Source organism: Takifugu flavidus, chromosome 12 (assembly GCF_003711565.1).
Source record: "Takifugu flavidus isolate HTHZ2018 chromosome 12, ASM371156v2, whole genome shotgun sequence".
Lineage (NCBI taxonomy): Eukaryota > Metazoa > Chordata > Actinopteri > Tetraodontiformes > Tetraodontidae > Takifugu > Takifugu flavidus.
This window is the reverse complement of record NC_079531.1, coordinates 582631-600768: the sequence shown is the minus strand read 5'-3', so window position 1 is coordinate 600768 and position 18138 is coordinate 582631. Positions and strand designations below refer to the sequence as shown.

Sequence of the window (18138 nt, the reverse complement as noted above, 5' to 3'; positions counted from 1 at the left end):
GTTTAACGAGGACCCCGGCCCCCTCCACCGCCCCCCCCGGCAGCCCTCCTCTTACCAGCGGCTCAGTCCTCTCAGCTGACTCGGCTTTGTTCACCACTCGCAGCACATCATCAATAAACCAGGAGAAATGATGCTGCCGCAGCCCAACGTGGATGTTTAGGTTCAGTCTGTGGATGTCCAACAATGTCCAAACAAAGCTCAGGATTTGGTTCTGATGGGTGCTGAAGAGAAGTGAACGATGCCAGGAAAGAGCTGGCAAAGATCAGGTTCCTCAACACACTGAAGATGTCTGATCTCAGCCAAGTGGCAGTTTACTCCGAATCCTCAGACATTTATAAGGTGAGTATGATGATTGGAGACCGACCGGGTTCTTCTGCGGATTCTGACGTAATGTGGGGAAAGAATGACTGTAAAAATGATTGTTTGAAGAACGTGTTCTGCAACCCTGCCTTTGAGCTTGAGGGGGAGCGAGAGGAGCGAGTGGAGGGATTCAGGACCGCAGCGTCCACCCCAGAACCGACCAAACCTGCAGGATCCCGTGAGTCCAGTGGTCCAACAGGGACAACCAATTCTGTCGACCTGTACGTCTCTTAATAAATCCCCAGAAGTTAGGCGACATTTATTATTATTACAGCCGTGGAAATCATGACATCAAGAGCTCATCTTACTGTATAAATCATTTTTACGAGGATATTTGCGAGGTCAGGAAACTGCATGTAGAAAGAAGAATGGCGATCTGGCTTTTTGCAACAATGTTTAAACTACGTTTATAAAATGCAAACATTGAAAATAAGCGTTTGATTGATATGAAAATGCTTAATTCGCTGGTCTAAAGGCTTTGCTTCTCGTTATCCTACCAGATGTGTTTCACCACCGCCCCGGCAGGGGGCGCACTCGGGCTGGTGGAAATCTTAGTTCTTTATAATCGTTAATCACGCAGGTGAAAACAACAGACGTGATGGAAATGTTCATTTACATCCCATAAGAGGAGCAGGATTAAAATTTAAGTAAATTCAAACTTTCCCTTATTAGATGTATCTCATATTAATTTGCTGTTCTTCAGAAAAAAAAGGTGTAAAACAGTTCCCAGAGAAGACCGAACACTGTATATATACTCTGTATTCTTCATTTTACTCAGCTTTATGTGGGGAGGCTGGTTAACCTGTCGTGTCCTCTGACACCTGTGATAATCCTCCAGATGCGAGCTGGGGCCTGCTCCGGGCGTGTGCCGCCCGGCTGGGGGCGCCAGGCTGTGGCAGGGCGACGGTGGTGGTTTCGGCCGCCGCCGTGCTTGTGCTGGTGGCTCTGGGAGTGGCGCTGAGCCTCATCCTCCAGCGTGAGTGGCTGCTGCAGCGCAGGAGGGCCGGCGGGTTCTCATCATGTTCTGATCATTCAAACGCTTCATTTGCTTCGCTCCCTCTGATGTAGAGAAGAAGGGCCGAGAAATGGAGGCTCCCTTATTCTCCACGCCTCCCGACCACCTGAGTTCACCCGGTGGGGCGACCCCAAATGCCCCCACGATCTCTGCAAACAGAGGTCAAAGGTCGAGCACGTCCTCGCCGCAGCCCGCCACGATCCCGCCAACGCGTAAGACCCGACGGCATCCTCACGTGTGCTTCCTGTGTGGTGGCTGTCTGGTCTGTCCTTGACAACCTTCTCTGTCTGTCAGGATGTGGGGCAGTTTTGACTGACTTAGAGGGCAGTTTCACTTCTCCTAACCACCCCGGCTCTTACCCCCCCAACTTACTGTGCATGTGGGTGATCCAAGTGCCACCCCCCTTTACTGTCCAGATCCACGTGCTGAGCCTGGCGGTGGAGGGACCGTCCCCATGCCTGTTTGACTGGCTGGAGGTGCAGGAGCAGCTGGAGCTCCGCTCGGTGGTCACCAGGTCCGTCGAGACGCTTCCAGCGGTTATTTTCAATGATTGGTTCAAATACTGTTTATGTTTGTTTAGTCCCTTTAACATTATGTTCTTTCTCTATTCATGGCCACTAAAATGAAAGTTAAAGTTATTTGTGCCATTTTCAGGTGGAGAAAACAGACTTTGTTGTGTTTAAATGATAAAACTGTGATTTGGGCAGCGACGAACCTGCCAGTAGGTGGCGCTAACCCTCCGCCATCCTCGTAGGTTCTGTGGTAACGTGGCTCCGCCCACGGTGAACACCAACAGCAGCACCGCGTGGGTCACCTTCCGCTCTGACGCCACCATCGCTGGAGGCGGCTTCGCTGCTCAGTACCGGGCCCTGCTGCCTGGACACGGTCAGCCCCCCCACAGTGATGGACGTGCACGTGATAACAAGCTTTTAGGAGAAGGTCTCCACCTGTGGCCCAGTTTGCTTTCAGATTACAGCCAATAATGTCTGAGAACTCTGGTCACACGTGAGGGGCCCACAGCTTCACCTATAAATCAGCTGGGGGGCCCTTGAGCCCCCAAAGCTTTTTTACTCATTTCATTCTCTGGGCATATTTGACGTTGGTTCATTTCCCACCAAAACAGGAATGATAAATAAAACTGGTATGAAAGAGCCTTGAAGGGTCCCAGAGGAGCTGCTGCTCTCTGAGTCTTTTAAACTCTTAAAGGAGCCATAAAACCAGACCGGCGGGGCCCCGTGTTTATTTAAAATGCTGGACGGTTTAGTTTCAAGTCTCAGAGGACGTCCATCTAAATGGGAGCCGGCGTTTGATGGAGCCAGGACGTTCCACTCACAGACGTGTGCTGTCTCAGGGAGCTGCTCCAGAGACGAGTTCCTGTGCGACAGCAGCCGCTGCCTGCTGCCGGGGGCCCTGTGTGACGGACACCCCCACTGCCAGGACCGGACCGACGAGACCAACTGCAGCCACAAACACAAAGGTGCCGCGCCCCAGCGCACGGAGCTCCACTCACGTCCCCAACACCTCTGACACCAGCTTCTCTTACAGATTGTGGGGGGCAACAATCGGGGCCTTCCGGCTCCCTGTCCAGTCCGAACCACCCCAGGAACTACCCCCACCAGCAGGTGGGCGCTCGCATCATCTGCTGGAAAGCTGCTGCTCGCTCAACTCACCCGCTTCCTCTCCCCCCCCAGCTGTGCATATGGCAACTATCTGTGGAGGAAGGTCACGTCATCACGCTGAGCTTCAGGAACTTCAGCCTGGAGACTCAGGATGTTTGTGAGTTTGATTACGTGGAGGTGCACGACAGCCTGAGCACCGGAGCGGGTCGAGTGTTGGGCAGGTGAGCCCCCGGCCCCCGTGTGAAGCTCCTGCGCTGTGCCGCACAGATGTTGGACGCACGTGTTAGTGATGCAGCCTGGATTCTGTCTGTTCCAGGTTCTGCGGCACCACCTCCCCTCCAGACCTGGTGTCCTCCGGCCCCCACATGACCGTGGTGTTTGTGGCTGATGAGGGAGTAGCAGACAGTGGGTTTAATGCCACCTACCAGGCGGTGTCGGTCCTGGACAGTGAGCTGCCGCTGCTCTAAAACTAGAACTAGAACTAGTTCTGATCATGTGGAAGCTTTCACGTCTCACCCCCCCGTGTCCTGTTCTCCCCCCCCAAAGGGACCTGTGCTCCCAGCCAGTTCGCCTGCAGCACCGGCGAGTGCCTGCAGCCACGGTGGCTGTGTGACGGCTGGAACGACTGCCCCGACGGGGCGGACGAACGGGGCTGCGACAACTCCACCTTTCCTCCATTCGGTGAGTCTCCTGCTCAGAATCGCGCCGGCGTCTCAGGACGTGTGAACACACCAGGTTCCTTTTGCTCCCGTCGGCCCAGCGTCCTCCTGCGAGGCCATCGAGGTGGAAATGTGCCGCGGCCTCAGCTACAACCTCACCTCCTTCCCAAACATCTGGCTGTCCATCTCCGACCAGAGAGAAGCAGCCGCTCTTCTGCGCCAGTACCGAGTAAAACGCCTCCTTTCCTGCATCATCACTGTGAACAAATGTCAACCCTCTGGAGCTGAACCCTCCCTCTTTGCCACGGTGTCCAGGTTCTGATGGACCTGGCCTGCTTCGAGCCCTTGCGGAGGCTGGTGTGCGGCATGTTCCTCCCCCAGTGCTCCCCTCAGGGGGGGGTGCTGCAGCCCTGCCGCTCCGTCTGCTCCTCTGCTGAGCAGCAGTGCAGCCCGGGCCTGGACCTCTTCTCCTTCAGCTGGCCCTTCAACTGCCACCTCCTGCCCGACTCACAGGACCCCACCGAGTGCTCGCGGCCCTGAAGGGAGACGTTTCTGCGTGTAAAGCAGGAAGTGTTGGGGTTTGGAGCGCCCGGCGTCCCTCGCGTGCGTGCTGGCGACACTCCCCGAAACACTCCGTCATCAGGGCGTGACGGGTGGAGAACTGAGGGCGTTTGGCTCGGTGACCGTTTCAAGATAAAAATGACGTGGCTTCTTTAAAACAACCTTTATTGACTTGATTCTTCAGGACACCTCAGAGCTTAACTTTGAATCTCTGGTTTGACCTTTGACCTTAGAGGATTAAAGGCCAAATTAACATTTTGAAACATAGATCCTTAAACACACAAGAGAAAAAAACACACCCTGAGAAAGTAACCAAAAATGTCCGTAATCAATAAAATGTTCAAAGTGGCTGAAATCTCTGCTCTTCATGCGTTACTGGGGGGGGGGGCGAGGGAGGATGAGTTTCAGGGTGTGGTCCAGAGCCGTTGCCGTCAGGCCCCAGACACGATGCTTCCCGTTGCGGAACACTGGAAGGGTGTATCCGTAACGCTCCCCCGTGCGGAAGTGTGTGTATCCGCGGTTCTGGGGATTACACAAGTGGGACAAAGACAGGGTGAATATCTCCTCCACCTGCAACACAAGTAGACAGAAGACGTTGGGTTCAAATCCTGCTTCCATCTGCTTCCATTTAAAACAAACACTGGCTTCACACTGCACGCGTCCAGCAGCAGATACATGATACCAAGCTGGTCGCATCCCTAAACCCTTTGGAGAGCAACTCCCCTGCAGTACCTCTTCAGGATTAGGTTGGAAGGACAAAGCTTCTAAAGGGCCAAGATTCGCCAACACAGGAGCAATCATCATCGCAGACTGGAGAGAGAAAAGAAAGTGACATTTCTCCTCGTCTCCGAGGAGGACACCACGTAGAGAACCCCCATAAGACTCACCGCGTCCCTCAGAGGCTGCAGGGTGCCCCAGACGCTCTCGGGCCTCACGGTGATTCCCAGCTCCTCCCTGGTCTCCCTCAGAGCCGTGGCCACCACATCCCTGTCCGACAGATCGTTCTTTCCTCCCGCAAAGCTGCAAGAGTGCGAATGTCAGAATTGAACACGGCGAGGACGCTGCCGCCCGCTTCCCACGGCCGCTGACCTGACGTCCCCCTTGTGCCGCCCCTTCAGCTTGCTGGAGCGCAGCGTGAAGAGAAATGCCGGCTCTCCCTCCACCGAGCAGAGCGCCACCAACACCGACGCCCACCTTGCCTGGTTCCTCCTGCTACTCATCCAGCGCCCGTCTCCGTTTCCCTCGTAGAACCTGAGATTGGACACCAGGCTCTGCCGACACCTGCTTTCATTCTGGGCAGACAGACAGTCTCTCCAAGCGCCTGTCACATGAGATTCAGCCTGACTAGCAGCTCTGGTTGGAGGAAGAGCGAGCCAGAGGGATTTACTGTGAACGTGATGCGGCGCCAACAAGCTAAAGGCTCTGACAAAGCCGAGTCTTTGAAAGTAACATCCAGTCTTTGGGGTTAAACTGAGCGAGGTTGGGCGAGTGTCCCAAAGCCTTCTCCTGGATGGAAAACAAGTTCCATTTGTAAAATAGTCCAGATTTCTGACAGCTTTAAGGCGTTGACTCAAAGACTCTGAGTTCAGTAAAGGCTTACATGTAGGAAATGTTAAAGTATCCATGAACAATGGCGTCCCCTCCTTAAGTCCATGTTTCCAGCCTGTCACTGCCCTTCCATCAGGCCAGGTTGCACATTTGGGCTGGGAACAGGCCCCAGCGGGGGATTCTCTGAGCACCAGTGGTCTCAGGGACCCAGAACAGGTCCGGATCTGGGGGGCCCTCAGCATCCTAGCAAAAGAAACGCACAAGAAGCCTTTCAATCAAGCTGGTTCCATCAAGCCTGGTCCCAATTAATTCACCGAATCTGTGTTAATTAACCTCTTGACAATAAAGTCGAGGTGAGTAAAGCGTCAATTAACACCTCTAATGAGACTTGTTTTAATCAACAACATTTTAAAGTTTAACTTTACGAGCCAATACAAGAAGACGTCGGTCGCGTCTCCAGTTCCACCACCGAGAAACTTTTTTGCCACCCACAACTGCTTGTAAAGTTACGACAAATTAACTAAAATAAGCACACATTCGGGCCAATGATGCATCTTGATACATCAATAAGCACCTGCATTTTTAGTTAGGTTATCATCTGCACAGCGTAGCAACATTAGCAAGCTAGTGGAACATTAACATTTGCCGGCTAAACTACCGACTGTCAGCGGGAAACGTTCGACTTTACCGACGTGAGTGTAGACAAAGACCCTAAAGCGGCTACTTTCCAAACTTAAAGGTCTGGGATGTGTTTCAGAGGCGCCCACCTTAACAGTTGCTAAGCTAGCAGATGCTAGCGCCGACCTCCAACAGCCAATATGGCGGAGCGGCGTCGCTTTACGTCGGGCCTGACGTCACCGCGCCGTGGTGACGTCAGGCCCGCGCCGGCCGAGGCAGCAGGTGAGCAGCGTCTTTAAATCAGAGCTTTCTGGGCGCAGGTGAGAACAAATAGTCCCAATATTTCCTGATGACATCACCAGAACCGAGCCGGTTCCTCAAGGGTTCCGTCACGTTCAGAAGTTTCCCTCTAACAGAAGCTTTTTAACTTCAGAGTTATTATTCCGGTTCTCTGGATGGTCGTGGCAAAGTGTTCACAATGAAACTAATGTGTGGTTGTGTGGAACTGGTTGTGGTGGTGAAATTCCTCCACTTTCCAGTTCTACCAGTTCCACCCAGTCAAATTTAAAGAGCCTGTGATTTCCGACATTTCCCAGTTGCTGTTGCTCTCGGGTGCGTCGCCTTCAGCTGAACCCGCCTTTCATTCTTTTGCGTGCCTGAAGCTACCAAGATCTCAGACGCCACGCTTTAACGTCCAGGATTTGCTTTTGAGGACTAGTTTCTTGTCATCGTGTTCCATGGCCTCTGCCTGGCTGGAAGAGGAGGCCTTTGCCTGCTCCGTGTGCCTGGACACCCTGAAGGAGCCCGCCACGCTGCCATGTGGACACTCCTACTGCTTGGCCTGTATCCAGCGCCACTGGGACAAAAAGGCCACTAATGGTGAGTACAGCTGTCCCCAGTGCAGGCAGCTCTTCCGTCCTCGACCCTCTCTGGCCAAGAGCACTCTGCTCGTGGAAGCTATGGAGAAGCTAAGAGCCAACAGCCTGAAGCACAACCCCTCGGCGGCGGCATCGATGCCCGTCTACGTGGAGGTTCTGCCGGACGCCGGGCCACAACAGGCCAGACCCTGCCCTCAGCACCGCCGGCCCCTGGACCTGTTCTGCCGAGACGATAAAGAGTGCGTTTGCTCCGAGTGCTGCCGACATGGACACGAGGGACACTGTGTGGTGAGACCCCAGGCCGAGAGGGCGGAGAGACAGGTGGGCATTAACCCGCCCCACGTGTAGCGGATTGTTATATTTATTATTTATATTGTGTGTGTGTGTGTGTGTGTGTGTGGCAGGAGGACCTTCTGCAGCAGCAAGCACTCGTTCAGAGGAGAATCCAGGAGGCTGAAAGGACGCTGAACGAGATCCCACATTTTGCTCGTCAGCACAAGGTAACTTTTCATCAAACTGGGATCTGACGGAGAACAGATCACACTGGATCACACTGGATCCTCCTGCTCTGTGGGTCCTCAGGCTCTGGTTCAGGCTCTGCAGCAGGAAAACGCTGACTCATTCGCAGAGCTGGTCGCGAGTGTGAATCTCGCCGGCACGCGCGTCGCCGAGCTCCTGAGCAGCCACGAGGCCTCCCTGGGCAGCCAGGCGGAGGGCCGGGTCAACGGGCTGGAACAGGAAGTGGCCCAGTTGCACCGGAGGAGCGCTGAGCTGATCCGCTTGGCCGACATGAAGGATCCTGTCTGCTTCCTGAAGGTAGCGAACATCGGGGGGGTGGAAGTCACAAGACGGTCGTAGCAACGGCGTCCTCTGCTCCTCAGAACTTCCTCACGATGGAACCGCTGGGTCAAAGAGAGGGAACGGGCGAGTCGGCGCCGCCAGAGGTCGTGGTCGCTGCCATCCGCTCCACCACTAAAGAGCTGCAGGAGTCGGTGAAGGACCTGTGCGGGCGCAGCCTGGAGAAGATCACCGCCCTCCGTCCGTCTATTCTTTCAGCACCACTGCTCTAACCTGATTATTCATCCGTGTCCGTCACGTCGGGAGGAGGAGGAATGTTTATTTATTATAATCTTCTCTTCTTAGTGAACCAGGAACCGCTCACAGGAGCAGCAGCAGGCGGCGCTGATGCAGCTGGACCGGCCCAGAGCCAGAGCACAGGTTACAGAGAAGCTTGATATCCACTGAGGAACCTGCCTGATGAACTTCATAGTTTTCTTATTTAACTCAGTGTCTGAGAGGACGCCGCCCACGCCACCCTCGCCACCAGCGCCACCCACGCCGCCCTCGCCACCAGCGCCGCCCATCAGTACGTTAGAAAAGTCTGGAGCCTCCGGACCGCCACCTCGTGCACCGGTTCAGGGTACAAAAAGCCGTCCCACTAGAGAAGCTTCTTGGGTCGGATTTAGCTGATTGTTTAAGCTTCCACATCTTTTGCAGCCTCAGCCCCCCCTCTGCCCGTCCTGAAGCCCCAGCGTAAGTATTACAACACACAGAAAAACCCACTCGGAGGTTCTAAAGAAGGACGGCCCGTTTTTGGCTCTTCAGCCCAGCCCACGACAGCATCTGCAAATCCAGAACCAAAGACAAGAGAGGAGTTGCTGAAGTGTAGGTTTACCCCCTCGCCACTTCACCAGCGGTACCATGTGACACAAGCCTGCAGGTCTCCAATCAAATGTCCTTTCAGTCCGGTTCGAACCCACCATGGATCCCAACACGGCCTATCGCCACCTGCAGCTGTCAGACGGAGGCCGGAGAGCTACCCTGAAGGCCGAGAACCTGAACCCACCGGACCATCCGGAACGTTTCCACTTCTGGAGGCAGGTTCTCTGCAGAGAGCCTTTGGGTGGGAGCCCCTACTACTGGGAGGTGGAGTGGACGGGCCCCAAGGTACAGAAATCAGGATTAATCGGGTCCGCTTTCCTGTGTCAGGTGACCACATAATGAACACCAGCTGCTCCCTGACCTCCTGCTTCCCTTTCCTTTTCCCTCCTCCTCAGATCACCGTTGCGGTGGCTTACAGGGAGATGACGCGTAAAGGCTCCGATGACAGCAGCCGTCTGGGTCACAATGCTCTCTCCTGGAGCTTGTACTGGTCCGGCACTGGTTTTTCCTTCTGGCACGATGGTCAGGAAAAGCTCCTGGGCTCGCCGAAGGCCCGGCGGATCGGAGTCTACCTGGACCAACACGCGGGGGTTCTGTCCTTTCACCGAATCGCCAACAACCAGGCTCATCTCATCCACCGCCACCAGAGCCAGTTCTCCGGCCCGCTGTACCCAGGCTTCCGTTTCGGGTCGGCAGCAGGGGGAGCGGCGACTATTTGCCAGTTAGACTGAGCTTCTGAGACAGGAAATCACAGGATCAAGTAAAAAGAAACGTGTTGTGAAAGAATAAAGACGATTAAATCATGTATTCTGTCTTTTTGGGGGCATATTTAGAATGAAAAGCCCTTCAGGGTCCGTTTTGTACGGTGTAACGTGAGGAACGCTGAAACCCTGCTGATGGTATCGTTGGTCCCTGCTGACCCGTCCTGGATCTCTCCAAGCTTTCATCCCTTCTCGGCTCGGCTGTGGAATCACTCGGGTTCCCACATGACCTGGTGTAATTTGACCTTTGTTTTGTCGTGTCCGTTCCTCAAAAGGCTGCCCCACTTCATGGAAGCAACACAAGATGCAGAGGAACAATGTCGACCTCGTGGTCTCTGGAGTGGGTTGATCTGATCGACCGTGTTCAGCGAGTTTAGCGGGTCATCCTGAACATCTGAGCTTCGAGCGCTCAATTCCAGAACATGATGTGGCGGCCATTTTAACGGGACGTGAAGGTCCCGATGGAGACGGTTGCACTTCCTCCTGTAAACCAACACATCCGCTGGTCACAGGTGGGCTGAAAACGTGTGATTGTGATGAAGAAAATCCATTTAGTTTAATATTAGGAGGGATCGCTGGCGTCTGCTGGCTGATGGGAACTCTTCCCTCGGGCGACACCTGACCCACATGTAAAACACAAAACCAGCGCGTCTGAAAGGTCCATCCCTCATCAAGAGACAGACCTTTCAGACGCCCTCATAAAGGTGAGGAGCTTTCAGGCGCTGCAGCTAGTATATCGGCCTAAAAAGGGGGGGCAGCAATATGGAAAACAAGGAGGGGCTACTGGGGCACCTAAGGAGGAGAAGCCATAGTACAAATATATAAAGATGTGGACTCGGCCAGTGTCAGTCCACGTTGAGACGGTCGTCCATGTGCAGCTTCACCATGAGAGGTGAGATAAATGTGGCATTAAGACAGTAGAGCACGGTGCATCGTATTCACCTGTGTCTGCTCCGTTTCCTCCCAGCTATTGTCCTGCTGTGTCTGCTGAAAGGCGTCTTTGTCCAGGCTGATGAGAGCTACACCTGGGGAGGACCTGGAGGCAGCACCGACACGGACCCCAACACAGCCAACGGTGAGGAGTCTCAAATAGGGTTAGGGTTAGGGTTAGGGTTAGGGTTAGGTTAGGGTCAGGGTTAGGGTTAGGGTTAGGGTTAGGGTTAGGTTAGGGTCAGGGTTAGGGTTAGGGTTAGGGTTAGGGTTAGGGTTAGGGTTAGCCCACCCTGGAGTCGGGGCTGAGTGCTGTTCAGGATGCTCCGTGTGTGTTCACGACCCTCACGTGTGTGTGTTCACGACCCTCCCGTGCGTGTTCACGACCCTCACGTGTGTGTTCACGACGCTCCGTGTGTGTTCACGACGCTCCGTGGTGTTCACGACGCTCCGTGTGTGTTCACGACCCTCACGTGTGTGTTCACAACCCTCACGTGTGTGTTCACGACACTCCGTGTGTGTTCACGACCCTCCCGTGTGTGTTCACGACGCTCCGTGTGTGTTCACGACCCTCACGTATGTGTTCACGACCCTCACGTGTGTGTTCACGACCCTCACGTGTGTGTTCACGACGCTCCGTGTGTGTTCACGACGCTCCGTGTGTGTTCACGACCCTCACGTGTGTGTTCACGACCCTCACGTGTGTGTTCACGACGCTCCGTGTGTGTTCACGACGCTCCGTGTGTGTTCACGACGCTCCGTGTGTGTTCACGACGCTCCGTGTGTGTTCACGACGCTCCGTGTGTGTTCACGACCCTCACGTGTGTGTTCACGACCCTCACGTGTGTGTTCACGACGCTCCCGTGTGTGTTCACGACGCTCTGTGTGTGTTCACGACGCTCCGTGTGTGTGTGCAGTGTGTCTGGCGGACCAGTCGTCGTGCGGCTGCTGCCTGATGCAGCAGCAAATCCACCGGATCAGGACCTTTTTCAACACCAGCCTCGCCGAGCTGGAGCTGCAACTGACCCAAACAAGGAACATCCTCAACAACGTCAGAGGTGAGGCAGGTTCCCCAGCATCCCTCCACACGGAGCCCTTTTCTGACCCTTCTTTGCTCCCCCCCAGCCAGCCGCAGCGCCTTCTCCGTCGCTCTGAACAATGACGACAATCTGAAGTGCTTCGGCCCTTTCCGTGACGACAAGGTCGTCACCTACAGCCACATCTTCATGAACCTGGGGAATGGCTACAACCAGCAGACGGGCATCTTCACCGCCCCCCGTGCTGGCACCTACAGCCTGGCCCTCACCGCCTACAGCGACGCCGGCTCCCCCGGGAACACGCTGGCCGCCTGCGCCGCTCTGCACGTTAACGGCAAGAGTGTCGCAGATCTGCGCGAGAAGAACATGCAGGATCAGGAGGACAGCGCCACCGTGGTCGTGGCCGTGCACCTGAATGCTGGGGACCAGGTGTCCGCCAACCTGCCCATCGGATGCTTCCTCTGCGATAACAAGAACCACTATAACACTTTCAGTGGGTTCCTTCTCTATGCTACTAATTAAGCCAAATAAAGGGTGCAGCCTTCAGACCGTTTTAAGCTGTTTCCATCTTAGCAACACTTTTGTTTCCATATTAGTTGTCAAGGTTCACTTGTTTTCAAGATGCCAGAAATACAGCTGAATAAGCTGCCGCGCTGCGTGTCTGTAGCAGCTGTACATTTACTGTCACGCCAATATTGCGTCATCCTGTTAATGCCCTAAATAAAGGAGGATTATGAATAAAGTATAAATGATTATCTCATCAATAACAAAGCAGAGGTTTCTGCCCTTTAACGAGGTCGCTCTAATGAGGCTGTTCGTGCACGCCGTGTCTGTACGTCCTGACGGAGGTAGACGACCCAAACAGACCCACCAAATGTCCGATTGGTCCATTTCCTCTGTCCAGCCCACCATCCTGGCTTCTCTGTGACCCTGGAGAAGGTGCCTCTGGTCCAGTCACCATCAGTCTGCCCAAAGGTTGAATCCCTTCGGTCACGTTCAGGAACTCGTCCTTTGTCTAATCACCATTAAAATTGTGCTTGAGCTCAAACTCTTTACCAAGACTGTTGTTGGATAACTCGGTCTTGAAACTGCCTGATAAATTAAGAATGTTGAAAAGTTTAAAAGAAAAAAAGAAAACCTCCACATAATTAACAAACACTAAAGGTTCATCTTTCAAGATGATTTGAATTAAATGCAGAAGCATCATTTGATGAAACATCAATTCTTTGGATTAAAGCTGTCGTCACATCACGAGAGCTCTCTCACTCTCTCACTCCTGGTGTTTAAGAGTGATGCCCAAACGGGTCCGTTTGAAGGTTCCATCCAACAACAACGTTTCTACAGCAAAAATGCCTCATTTTAATGATGCAGAATAAATAAAGCAGATTTAAAAATGAGTAAACTAAATTCCACCAAAAAGAAAAAAGCCTCAGTTTAAGTACTAACGTAGAACACCTGTCAGCTCAGGCCGGGTCAGCGGTCCAACCAAGGGTTCCGTTGATGTGGTAGATAAAACCCCTCTGGGGCAGGAGGGTGTCGCTGGGGCAGATCAGGGTAAAAGAGGCAAAACAACAAAGGGAAAAGAGAACAAGGTGGAGCAAAGAAAGGCAGGAGGAATACAGGAGGGAGGACGTGTGTGCAGAACCACCCCGATGCTCCGGATCAGTCCCTCACATTTCAGGAGTGGCGCCATGAGAGGTGAGATATTGACAGAACCAGCTCGGATGTACGGCGCCGCGGCGCCTGATCCGGCGTGCGAGATGTTTCCGGCTCTTTATTCTCTATTTTCCCCGTCCAGGGTTTGTGCTGCTCTGTTTGCTGTGTCCAGCTGTTGCCAAGTATTCCTGGAACCAGCCTGGACAAACTACCCCAGAGCCCAAACCGGGCCACGGTAAGTGGGCGCCGGCGCCCTGCGTCCCGCCGCGCCGCCTCGCTGCAGAAAGGCAACGTGCGTTTGTGTGTTCTCCCGTGCAGCGTGCGTGGCGGAGCGGCGTTCCTGCCACTGCTGCCTGATGCTGCAGGACGTGAACAGGCTGAGGACACATTTCAACAGGAGCCTGAACGAGCTGGAGGAGACGTACCTGCAGACGGAGCAGAGTCTGAGCCTCGTGAAAGGTAAGGGGCGCGACCTCTGACCTCAGTCACGTGGTCTCTGTGGACGTAGTGACCCTCGCACTCTTCACCTCCGTCTCCAGCCAACTACGTCGCCATGTCTGTCGCCCTTTACTCTGAGGAGGGCTTGGAATGCTTCGGCCCCTTCGGCGCCCACAAGGTCGTGACCTACAAACACGTCTTCATCAATCAGGGTGATGGCTACAACGGGAGCACCGGGGTCTTCACCGTCCCTCGCTCGGGGGTCTACAGTCTGGCGCTCACCGTCTACAGCGATGCCGGTGCCTCCAGTACCACACTGGCGGCCTGTGCTGGTCTGCAGGTTAACGGCCTGAAGGTCACTGGGCTGAGCGAGAAGAACAAGCAGGACCAGGAGGACAGCACCACCACTGTGGTGGCCCTTCACCTGCAGGCCGGGGACCAGGTGTCAGTCAGAACCATCCATTCACCTGGACCAAGGCTGCTTCCTCTGTGATGACCACAACCACTACAACACTTTCAGTGCCTTCCTGCTCTACGCTGACTGAGTTGTGTGTTACTGTGCTGCTCCAGCCGCTAATAAAGGCCTGGAGATGAAGCCTGTGTGTACTGGCTGCTCTCCAGCCGCTAATAAAGGCCTGGAGATGAAGCCTGTGTGTTACTGTGCTGCTCCAGCCGCTAATAAAGGCCTGGAGATGAAGCCCGTGTGTTACTGTGCTGCTCCAGCCGCTAATAAAGGCCTGGAGATGAAGCCCGTGTGTTACTGTGCTGCTCCAGCCGCTGATAAAGGCCTGGAGATGAAGCCCGTGTGTTACTGTGCTGCTCCAGCCGCTAATAAAGGCCTGGAGATGAAGCCCGTGTGTTACTGTGCTGCTCCAGCCGCTAATAAAGGCCTGGAGATGAAGCCTGTGTGTTACTGATCGTTGCAACTGTAGATCATTTTCTCTCTTTCAAGGCAAAGACCAGCATGATGTATTTGATGATTCCAAGAGAAACACATTAAACATTACTGAAATATTATCTCCTTCGTTATTCCACAGTAATCAGGAATGTTGCAGTCAGCAGAAATGACATTCACACAGATGAGATTAGCATGAACCAAGGTTGAAATGTGACCCTTTTGTTGTTGGTTGTGGGCTGTGGGAGGAGATTTCCAACCCCCTCACCTCATGTGAGCTCCACTGGAGCTGGAGTCAACCTGTGATGCACGCATCAGAAACAGTTTTTTAGTGAATTTCTATGATTACATTAACTCCTGAAGCAGCCACAGCTCAGCAGGACTCTAGTCTTTCCATGGTTTGGGCCTCCAGCCTCAGGATTCACATCCTTGTAGTTAATTATACTGTTATAAGCAAGCTGTTCTACTATAGACATGTTTACGACACAATCACCCTCAGGGCGCCTCCTGAGGCAGGCTGTGGAACTACAGGCAACCTCATTCATTTTATGATCTATACATTTGAATTTAGCACAACCAAAATAACATTCTATTAATAAAACACTCCAATACTTTCATTAATCACAGAGACATGAGCTGTGATCCCCAGATGTAAGAGACCCCCTCATGGTCCCCAGTCTTCAGGGTCGTCCTGTAAAACACACCAGAGGTCGGAGTATAATGGCTTTGGAACGTTCTGTGGTGGTAAAACACCTGAGACACGCTGGCTTGAATGTGGCAGGTAAGACTGAACTGGGTCAGCTGACTGGGGGATTCCTGGCCTTCGACCCAGGAAACACCCTGTTACCTAAGGGGACGAGAGAAGATGCAAAGGAAAACTTTTGTGGAAGCAGCTTCTCTCCTGCATGTTCTCACTCCACAAGTTTCCTCCTCAGTGCAACGGGAGGAGGTGGAGAGGGTGTGAATGGATGGTTCTCAGAGGTCATCGTCATCATCCTCATCTTCATCTTCATCATCATCCCTGGTCTCCTGGCTCTCATGAGCATCCACGAGGGACTGACAGGTCCACTTGTCCACGCCCGTCACTCCTCCACTGACACGTTGTTATCTGCCTCCTACATTTGGAGGATTTCTTTATGAGTGTACAACCTGCTGGGATTCTTCTGATTGTCCTGCAGAACTTTCACATCACACGTCGGATCCCTTTTCTCTCGTGAGAATCCGGACTGGTGTTTGTTCTGTTCACTGTCGAGCAATTTAGGGCAGCAGGGAAACATAAAACAACAGTGTTTGTGAGTAGAGGGTGTCAGACGGAACTGGACACCGTTGTCCTCGTAAGAGTCTTTATGGACAGAACAAAGACCGTAGAGGGTGACAGCAGCCACGCAGGTGGTCCCAGAGAGGGTGTCGGTGTCGAGGAGGCGGAGCTGGACCCTGGTTTTGTGCCACCCAAACCAGTCTGGGTTTAAATCTGCCTCCACAAACTCACAGCAGCTTCGTTTTGTGGGAGAGACCAGCGAAATGGTAGGTTGTTAGTTTTGATCCTGTCCTTCATTTGTGCATTTGTATGTTCAGCCTGATGTGTTGGGGGGAAACCTAACCCTCTAACCCTAACCCTAACCCTAACTCTCACCCTCACCCTAACCCTCTAACTCTAACCCTACCCTAACCCTCACTCTCACTCTACCCTAACCCTCACCCTAACTCTACCCTAACCCTAACCCTCTACCCTAACCCTAACCCTAACCCTAACCCTACCCTACCCTAACCCTAACTCTACCCCTACCCTAACCCTCTAACTCTAACCCTACCCTAACCCTAACCCTCACCCTCACCCTAACCCTAACCCTACCCTACCCTAACCCTAACCCTACCCTCACCCTAACTCTAACCCTAACCCTAACCCTCTAACTCTAACCCTAACCCTCTAACCCTAACTCTACCCCTACCCTAACCCTAACCCTAACCCTAACCCTAACCCTAACCCTAACCCTCTAACTCTAACCCTCCATGTTGCTGAGTTCATGTTCTTAATCGTGTTTTAATCGTAGCCTCCTTTATTTGATAGATATTTGTATTTCCACTCTTGTTCCTGTTGGAGGCGCTATTTCTCTGTGGTCACGTGGGAGCCCAGTCCAACAGCATCCAAATTCTGCAGGATGCTGCGCGTAAGTGGCAGGAACAGCCAGGTCTTGGTGCACGTGCTTCTCCCCTGATGCTGCTGCTGTTTCCCACCGTACCTCCATCTGTTCCCAGTTAAATGGACCGAGCCGCTGACCTGTGACAAGTGGGACTGCAACTGTACCTTCACCCGCCAGCGGGGGTGCTGCTGTGCAGCCAACGACATGTACCAGCTGGAGGAGGAGACCTTCACGAGGTTGAAAACTCTGTGGAATGACGTCAGCCAGCTCGGCAGCAGAGTTCTCCAGCACTCAGGTGAGGGATGAAACGTGCACACAACAGGTGTTTCACATGCGTGAGCGTCGGTAGCCCTGGATAAATAAATCCTTCTGTACCTCAGAGAGTATCAAGGTTGCCTTCAAAGCCACCATGAACCCCAACGTTGCCGTCTTGATTCCTGGAACTAATGAGAGGTGCTTTGGGCCCTTCAACACCAACGTGCCCCTCCCGTATGCCTCCGTCACGCTGAACCACGGCCAAGGATATAACCCTTCGCTAGGTAACAGAGACACAGGGTGCAGGTAAGAACACCTGTGCTGAGCTTCAGCTAACACGTCTCCTCCTTCGTCAGGTGTCTTCACTGCTCCCATCGCCGGCGTTTATCTCTTTTCCTACACCGTCTACTCGTTGGTGGAAAAGGACACACGCATTTATCATAAAGTAAGTGAGTCGGAGAGCCTGTAAGGAGCCTCAGGACTGCCCCCTGGTGGCTGGTTGTCATTCCTCTCGGTGCATCCTGGTGTCTGCAGTGTCAGCTGATGAAGAACGGGAACGTGACGGTCAGCATATGGGAGAACAACCGTGAGGATGGTGAAGACAGCGCCACCCAGGTCAGATAATGGGTGTTCGCCGCGGGGGGAGGGGGGCAGCAGCTGGGGGCAGATGTGAGGAATCATCTGCGTTTCAGGTGGTCCTGCTGCAGATGCAGAGAGGAGATCAGGTGTACGTGGAGCTGATGTCTGGGAGGAAGCTCTGCAACGGCCTGCACAACAACATCTTCACCGGTCACATCGTCTACCCCGACACCGACTGACCCCGAGGCTGGGGGGCCTCGCTGGGGGCGTGGACACACTGGACGTAGCCTGAACGTTATTGACCTGTAATAAAGGCTGTTGGTGTTATTAACCTGTAATAAAGGCTGTTGGACACAGAACCGTAGACACGTGCTTGATATGTGGACCTGGGGGAAACGGGGGGGGGGGGGGCAAACACACAGTAACACACACTCACCACACACACTGTTAATACACACTCGCTGTTAATACACACACACACACACACACAGAGAAACAGAGAAAGAGAGAATAAAGGAGAGAGATG

The 18138-nt window shown here is 53.5% G+C and overlaps 6 protein-coding genes across 13 annotated transcripts; 5 read left to right on the top strand and 1 right to left on the bottom strand.

Annotated features, from left to right (window-relative positions):
- Positions 1-11: 11 nt before the first annotated feature.
- Positions 12-4569, top strand: mfrp (membrane frizzled-related protein). 2 transcript variants are annotated; one of them, XM_057049299.1, is made up of 13 exons: positions 12-339; positions 430-538; positions 1199-1336; positions 1429-1587; positions 1670-1889; positions 2130-2260; positions 2727-2852; positions 2921-2997; positions 3067-3215; positions 3311-3441; positions 3541-3675; positions 3755-3882; positions 3969-4569. In XM_057049299.1, the coding sequence occupies exons 1-13, from the start codon at positions 286-288 to the stop codon at positions 4191-4193; spliced, it is 1782 nt and encodes a 593-aa protein (XP_056905279.1). In that variant the 5' UTR covers positions 12-285; the 3' UTR covers positions 4194-4569. The 2 variants fall into 2 exon arrangements, with proteins under 2 accessions (XP_056905279.1, XP_056905280.1); XM_057049300.1 differs by lacking the exon at positions 12-339 and having other exon boundaries at positions 1139-1336; positions 1429-1889.
- On the bottom strand, positions 4363-6680 carry nudt8 (nudix (nucleoside diphosphate linked moiety X)-type motif 8). 4 transcript variants are annotated; one of them, XM_057049301.1, is made up of 5 exons: positions 6530-6676; positions 5304-6005; positions 5102-5234; positions 4947-5024; positions 4363-4784 (listed from the first exon to the last, which is right to left on the bottom strand). In XM_057049301.1, the coding sequence occupies exons 2-5, from the start codon at positions 6002-6004 to the stop codon at positions 4587-4589; spliced, it is 1110 nt and encodes a 369-aa protein (XP_056905281.1). In that variant the 5' UTR covers position 6005; positions 6530-6676; the 3' UTR covers positions 4363-4586. The 4 variants fall into 4 exon arrangements, with proteins under 4 accessions (XP_056905281.1, XP_056905283.1, XP_056905282.1 ...); XM_057049303.1 differs by having other exon boundaries at positions 4363-4736; XM_057049302.1 differs by having other exon boundaries at positions 6451-6583.
- ftr86 (finTRIM family, member 86) lies at positions 5982-9725 on the top strand. Of its 3 annotated transcripts, none has more exons than XM_057049297.1 (10): positions 5982-6115; positions 6977-7579; positions 7663-7758; positions 7841-8074; positions 8140-8296; positions 8402-8476; positions 8547-8678; positions 8756-8923; positions 9003-9205; positions 9316-9725. In XM_057049297.1, exons 2-10 carry the CDS (start codon positions 7118-7120, stop codon positions 9649-9651), a joined length of 1863 nt encoding a protein of 620 aa, XP_056905277.1. In that variant the 5' UTR covers positions 5982-6115; positions 6977-7117; the 3' UTR covers positions 9652-9725. The 3 variants fall into 3 exon arrangements, with proteins under 3 accessions (XP_056905277.1, XP_056905278.1, XP_056905275.1); XM_057049298.1 differs by lacking the exon at positions 5982-6115 and having other exon boundaries at positions 6793-7579; positions 8756-8791; positions 8864-8923; XM_057049295.1 differs by lacking the exon at positions 5982-6115 and having other exon boundaries at positions 6793-7579.
- Positions 9726-9841: 116 nt separating this feature from the next.
- On the top strand, positions 9842-12397 carry LOC130534769 (complement C1q-like protein 4). The gene is made up of 4 exons (XM_057049307.1): positions 9842-10573; positions 10649-10756; positions 11529-11669; positions 11737-12397. Exons 1-4 carry the CDS (start codon positions 10552-10554, stop codon positions 12168-12170), a joined length of 705 nt encoding a protein of 234 aa, XP_056905287.1. The 5' UTR covers positions 9842-10551; the 3' UTR covers positions 12171-12397.
- Positions 12398-13256: 859 nt separating this feature from the next.
- LOC130534770 (uncharacterized) lies at positions 13257-14759 on the top strand. 2 transcript variants are annotated; one of them, XR_008952966.1, is made up of 5 exons: positions 13257-13346; positions 13447-13539; positions 13623-13763; positions 13844-14287; positions 14594-14759. XR_008952966.1 is itself a non-coding variant. In XM_057049308.1 (4 exons), exons 1-4 carry the CDS (start codon positions 13301-13303, stop codon positions 14233-14235), a joined length of 672 nt encoding a protein of 223 aa, XP_056905288.1. In that variant the 5' UTR covers positions 13257-13300; the 3' UTR covers positions 14236-14759. The 2 variants fall into 2 exon arrangements, 1 of the variants encoding a protein (XP_056905288.1); XM_057049308.1 differs by having other exon boundaries at positions 13844-14759.
- Positions 14760-16030: 1271 nt separating this feature from the next.
- On the top strand, positions 16031-17954 carry cbln18 (cerebellin 18). Its single transcript, XM_057049305.1, has 7 exons — positions 16031-16161; positions 16706-16805; positions 16894-17073; positions 17159-17317; positions 17390-17478; positions 17568-17648; positions 17726-17954. Exons 1-7 carry the CDS (start codon positions 16159-16161, stop codon positions 17849-17851), a joined length of 738 nt encoding a protein of 245 aa, XP_056905285.1. The 5' UTR covers positions 16031-16158; the 3' UTR covers positions 17852-17954.
- The last annotated feature ends 184 nt before the right edge of the window (positions 17955-18138 follow it).

What these genes read in the sequence shown, in the direction of transcription:
- LOC130534770 (XM_057049308.1), top strand. Translation starts at nt 13,301, where the DNA reads ATGCTCCGGATCAGTCCCTCACATTTCAGGAGTGGCGCCATGAGAG. An exon ending in CAGGAGTGGCGCCATGAGAG is followed by an intron (nt 13,347 to 13,446) that starts GTGAGATATTGA and finishes TTCCCCGTCCAG; the next exon opens with GGTTTGTGCTGCTCTGTTTG. An exon ending in AGAGCCCAAACCGGGCCACG is followed by an intron (nt 13,540 to 13,622) that starts GTAAGTGGGCGC and finishes TCTCCCGTGCAG; the next exon opens with CGTGCGTGGCGGAGCGGCGT.
- mfrp (XM_057049299.1), top strand. Translation starts at nt 286, where the DNA reads ATGTCTGATCTCAGCCAAGTGGCAGTTTACTCCGAATCCTCAGACATT. An exon ending in CTCCGCTCGGTGGTCACCAG is followed by an intron (nt 1,890 to 2,129) that starts GTCCGTCGAGAC and finishes CCATCCTCGTAG; the next exon opens with GTTCTGTGGTAACGTGGCTC. An exon ending in GGCCCTGCTGCCTGGACACG is followed by an intron (nt 2,261 to 2,726) that starts GTCAGCCCCCCC and finishes GTGCTGTCTCAG; the next exon opens with GGAGCTGCTCCAGAGACGAG.
- cbln18 (XM_057049305.1), top strand. An exon ending in AATTCTGCAGGATGCTGCGC is followed by an intron (nt 16,806 to 16,893) that starts GTAAGTGGCAGG and finishes ATCTGTTCCCAG; the next exon opens with TTAAATGGACCGAGCCGCTG. An exon ending in CAGAGTTCTCCAGCACTCAG is followed by an intron (nt 17,074 to 17,158) that starts GTGAGGGATGAA and finishes TCTGTACCTCAG; the next exon opens with AGAGTATCAAGGTTGCCTTC.
- ftr86 (XM_057049297.1), top strand. Translation starts at nt 7,118, where the DNA reads ATGGCCTCTGCCTGGCTGGAAGAGGAGGCCTTTGCCTGCTCCGTGTGC. An exon ending in ATCCTGTCTGCTTCCTGAAG is followed by an intron (nt 8,075 to 8,139) that starts GTAGCGAACATC and finishes TCTGCTCCTCAG; the next exon opens with AACTTCCTCACGATGGAACC. An exon ending in GGCCCAGAGCCAGAGCACAG is followed by an intron (nt 8,477 to 8,546) that starts GTTACAGAGAAG and finishes TATTTAACTCAG; the next exon opens with TGTCTGAGAGGACGCCGCCC.
- LOC130534769 (XM_057049307.1), top strand. Translation starts at nt 10,552, where the DNA reads ATGTGCAGCTTCACCATGAGAG. An exon ending in GTGCAGCTTCACCATGAGAG is followed by an intron (nt 10,574 to 10,648) that starts GTGAGATAAATG and finishes GTTTCCTCCCAG; the next exon opens with CTATTGTCCTGCTGTGTCTG. An exon ending in GGACCCCAACACAGCCAACG is followed by an intron (nt 10,757 to 11,528) that starts GTGAGGAGTCTC and finishes GTGTGTGTGCAG; the next exon opens with TGTGTCTGGCGGACCAGTCG.
- nudt8 (XM_057049301.1), bottom strand. Translation starts at nt 6,004, where the DNA reads ATGCTGAGGGCCCCCCAGATCCGGACCTGTTCTGGGTCCCTGAGACCA. An exon ending in TGCAGCCTCTGAGGGACGCG is followed by an intron (nt 5,025 to 5,101) that starts GTGAGTCTTATG and finishes TTCTCTCTCCAG; the next exon opens with TCTGCGATGATGATTGCTCC. An exon ending in TCCAACCTAATCCTGAAGAG is followed by an intron (nt 4,785 to 4,946) that starts GTACTGCAGGGG and finishes CTTGTGTTGCAG; the next exon opens with GTGGAGGAGATATTCACCCT.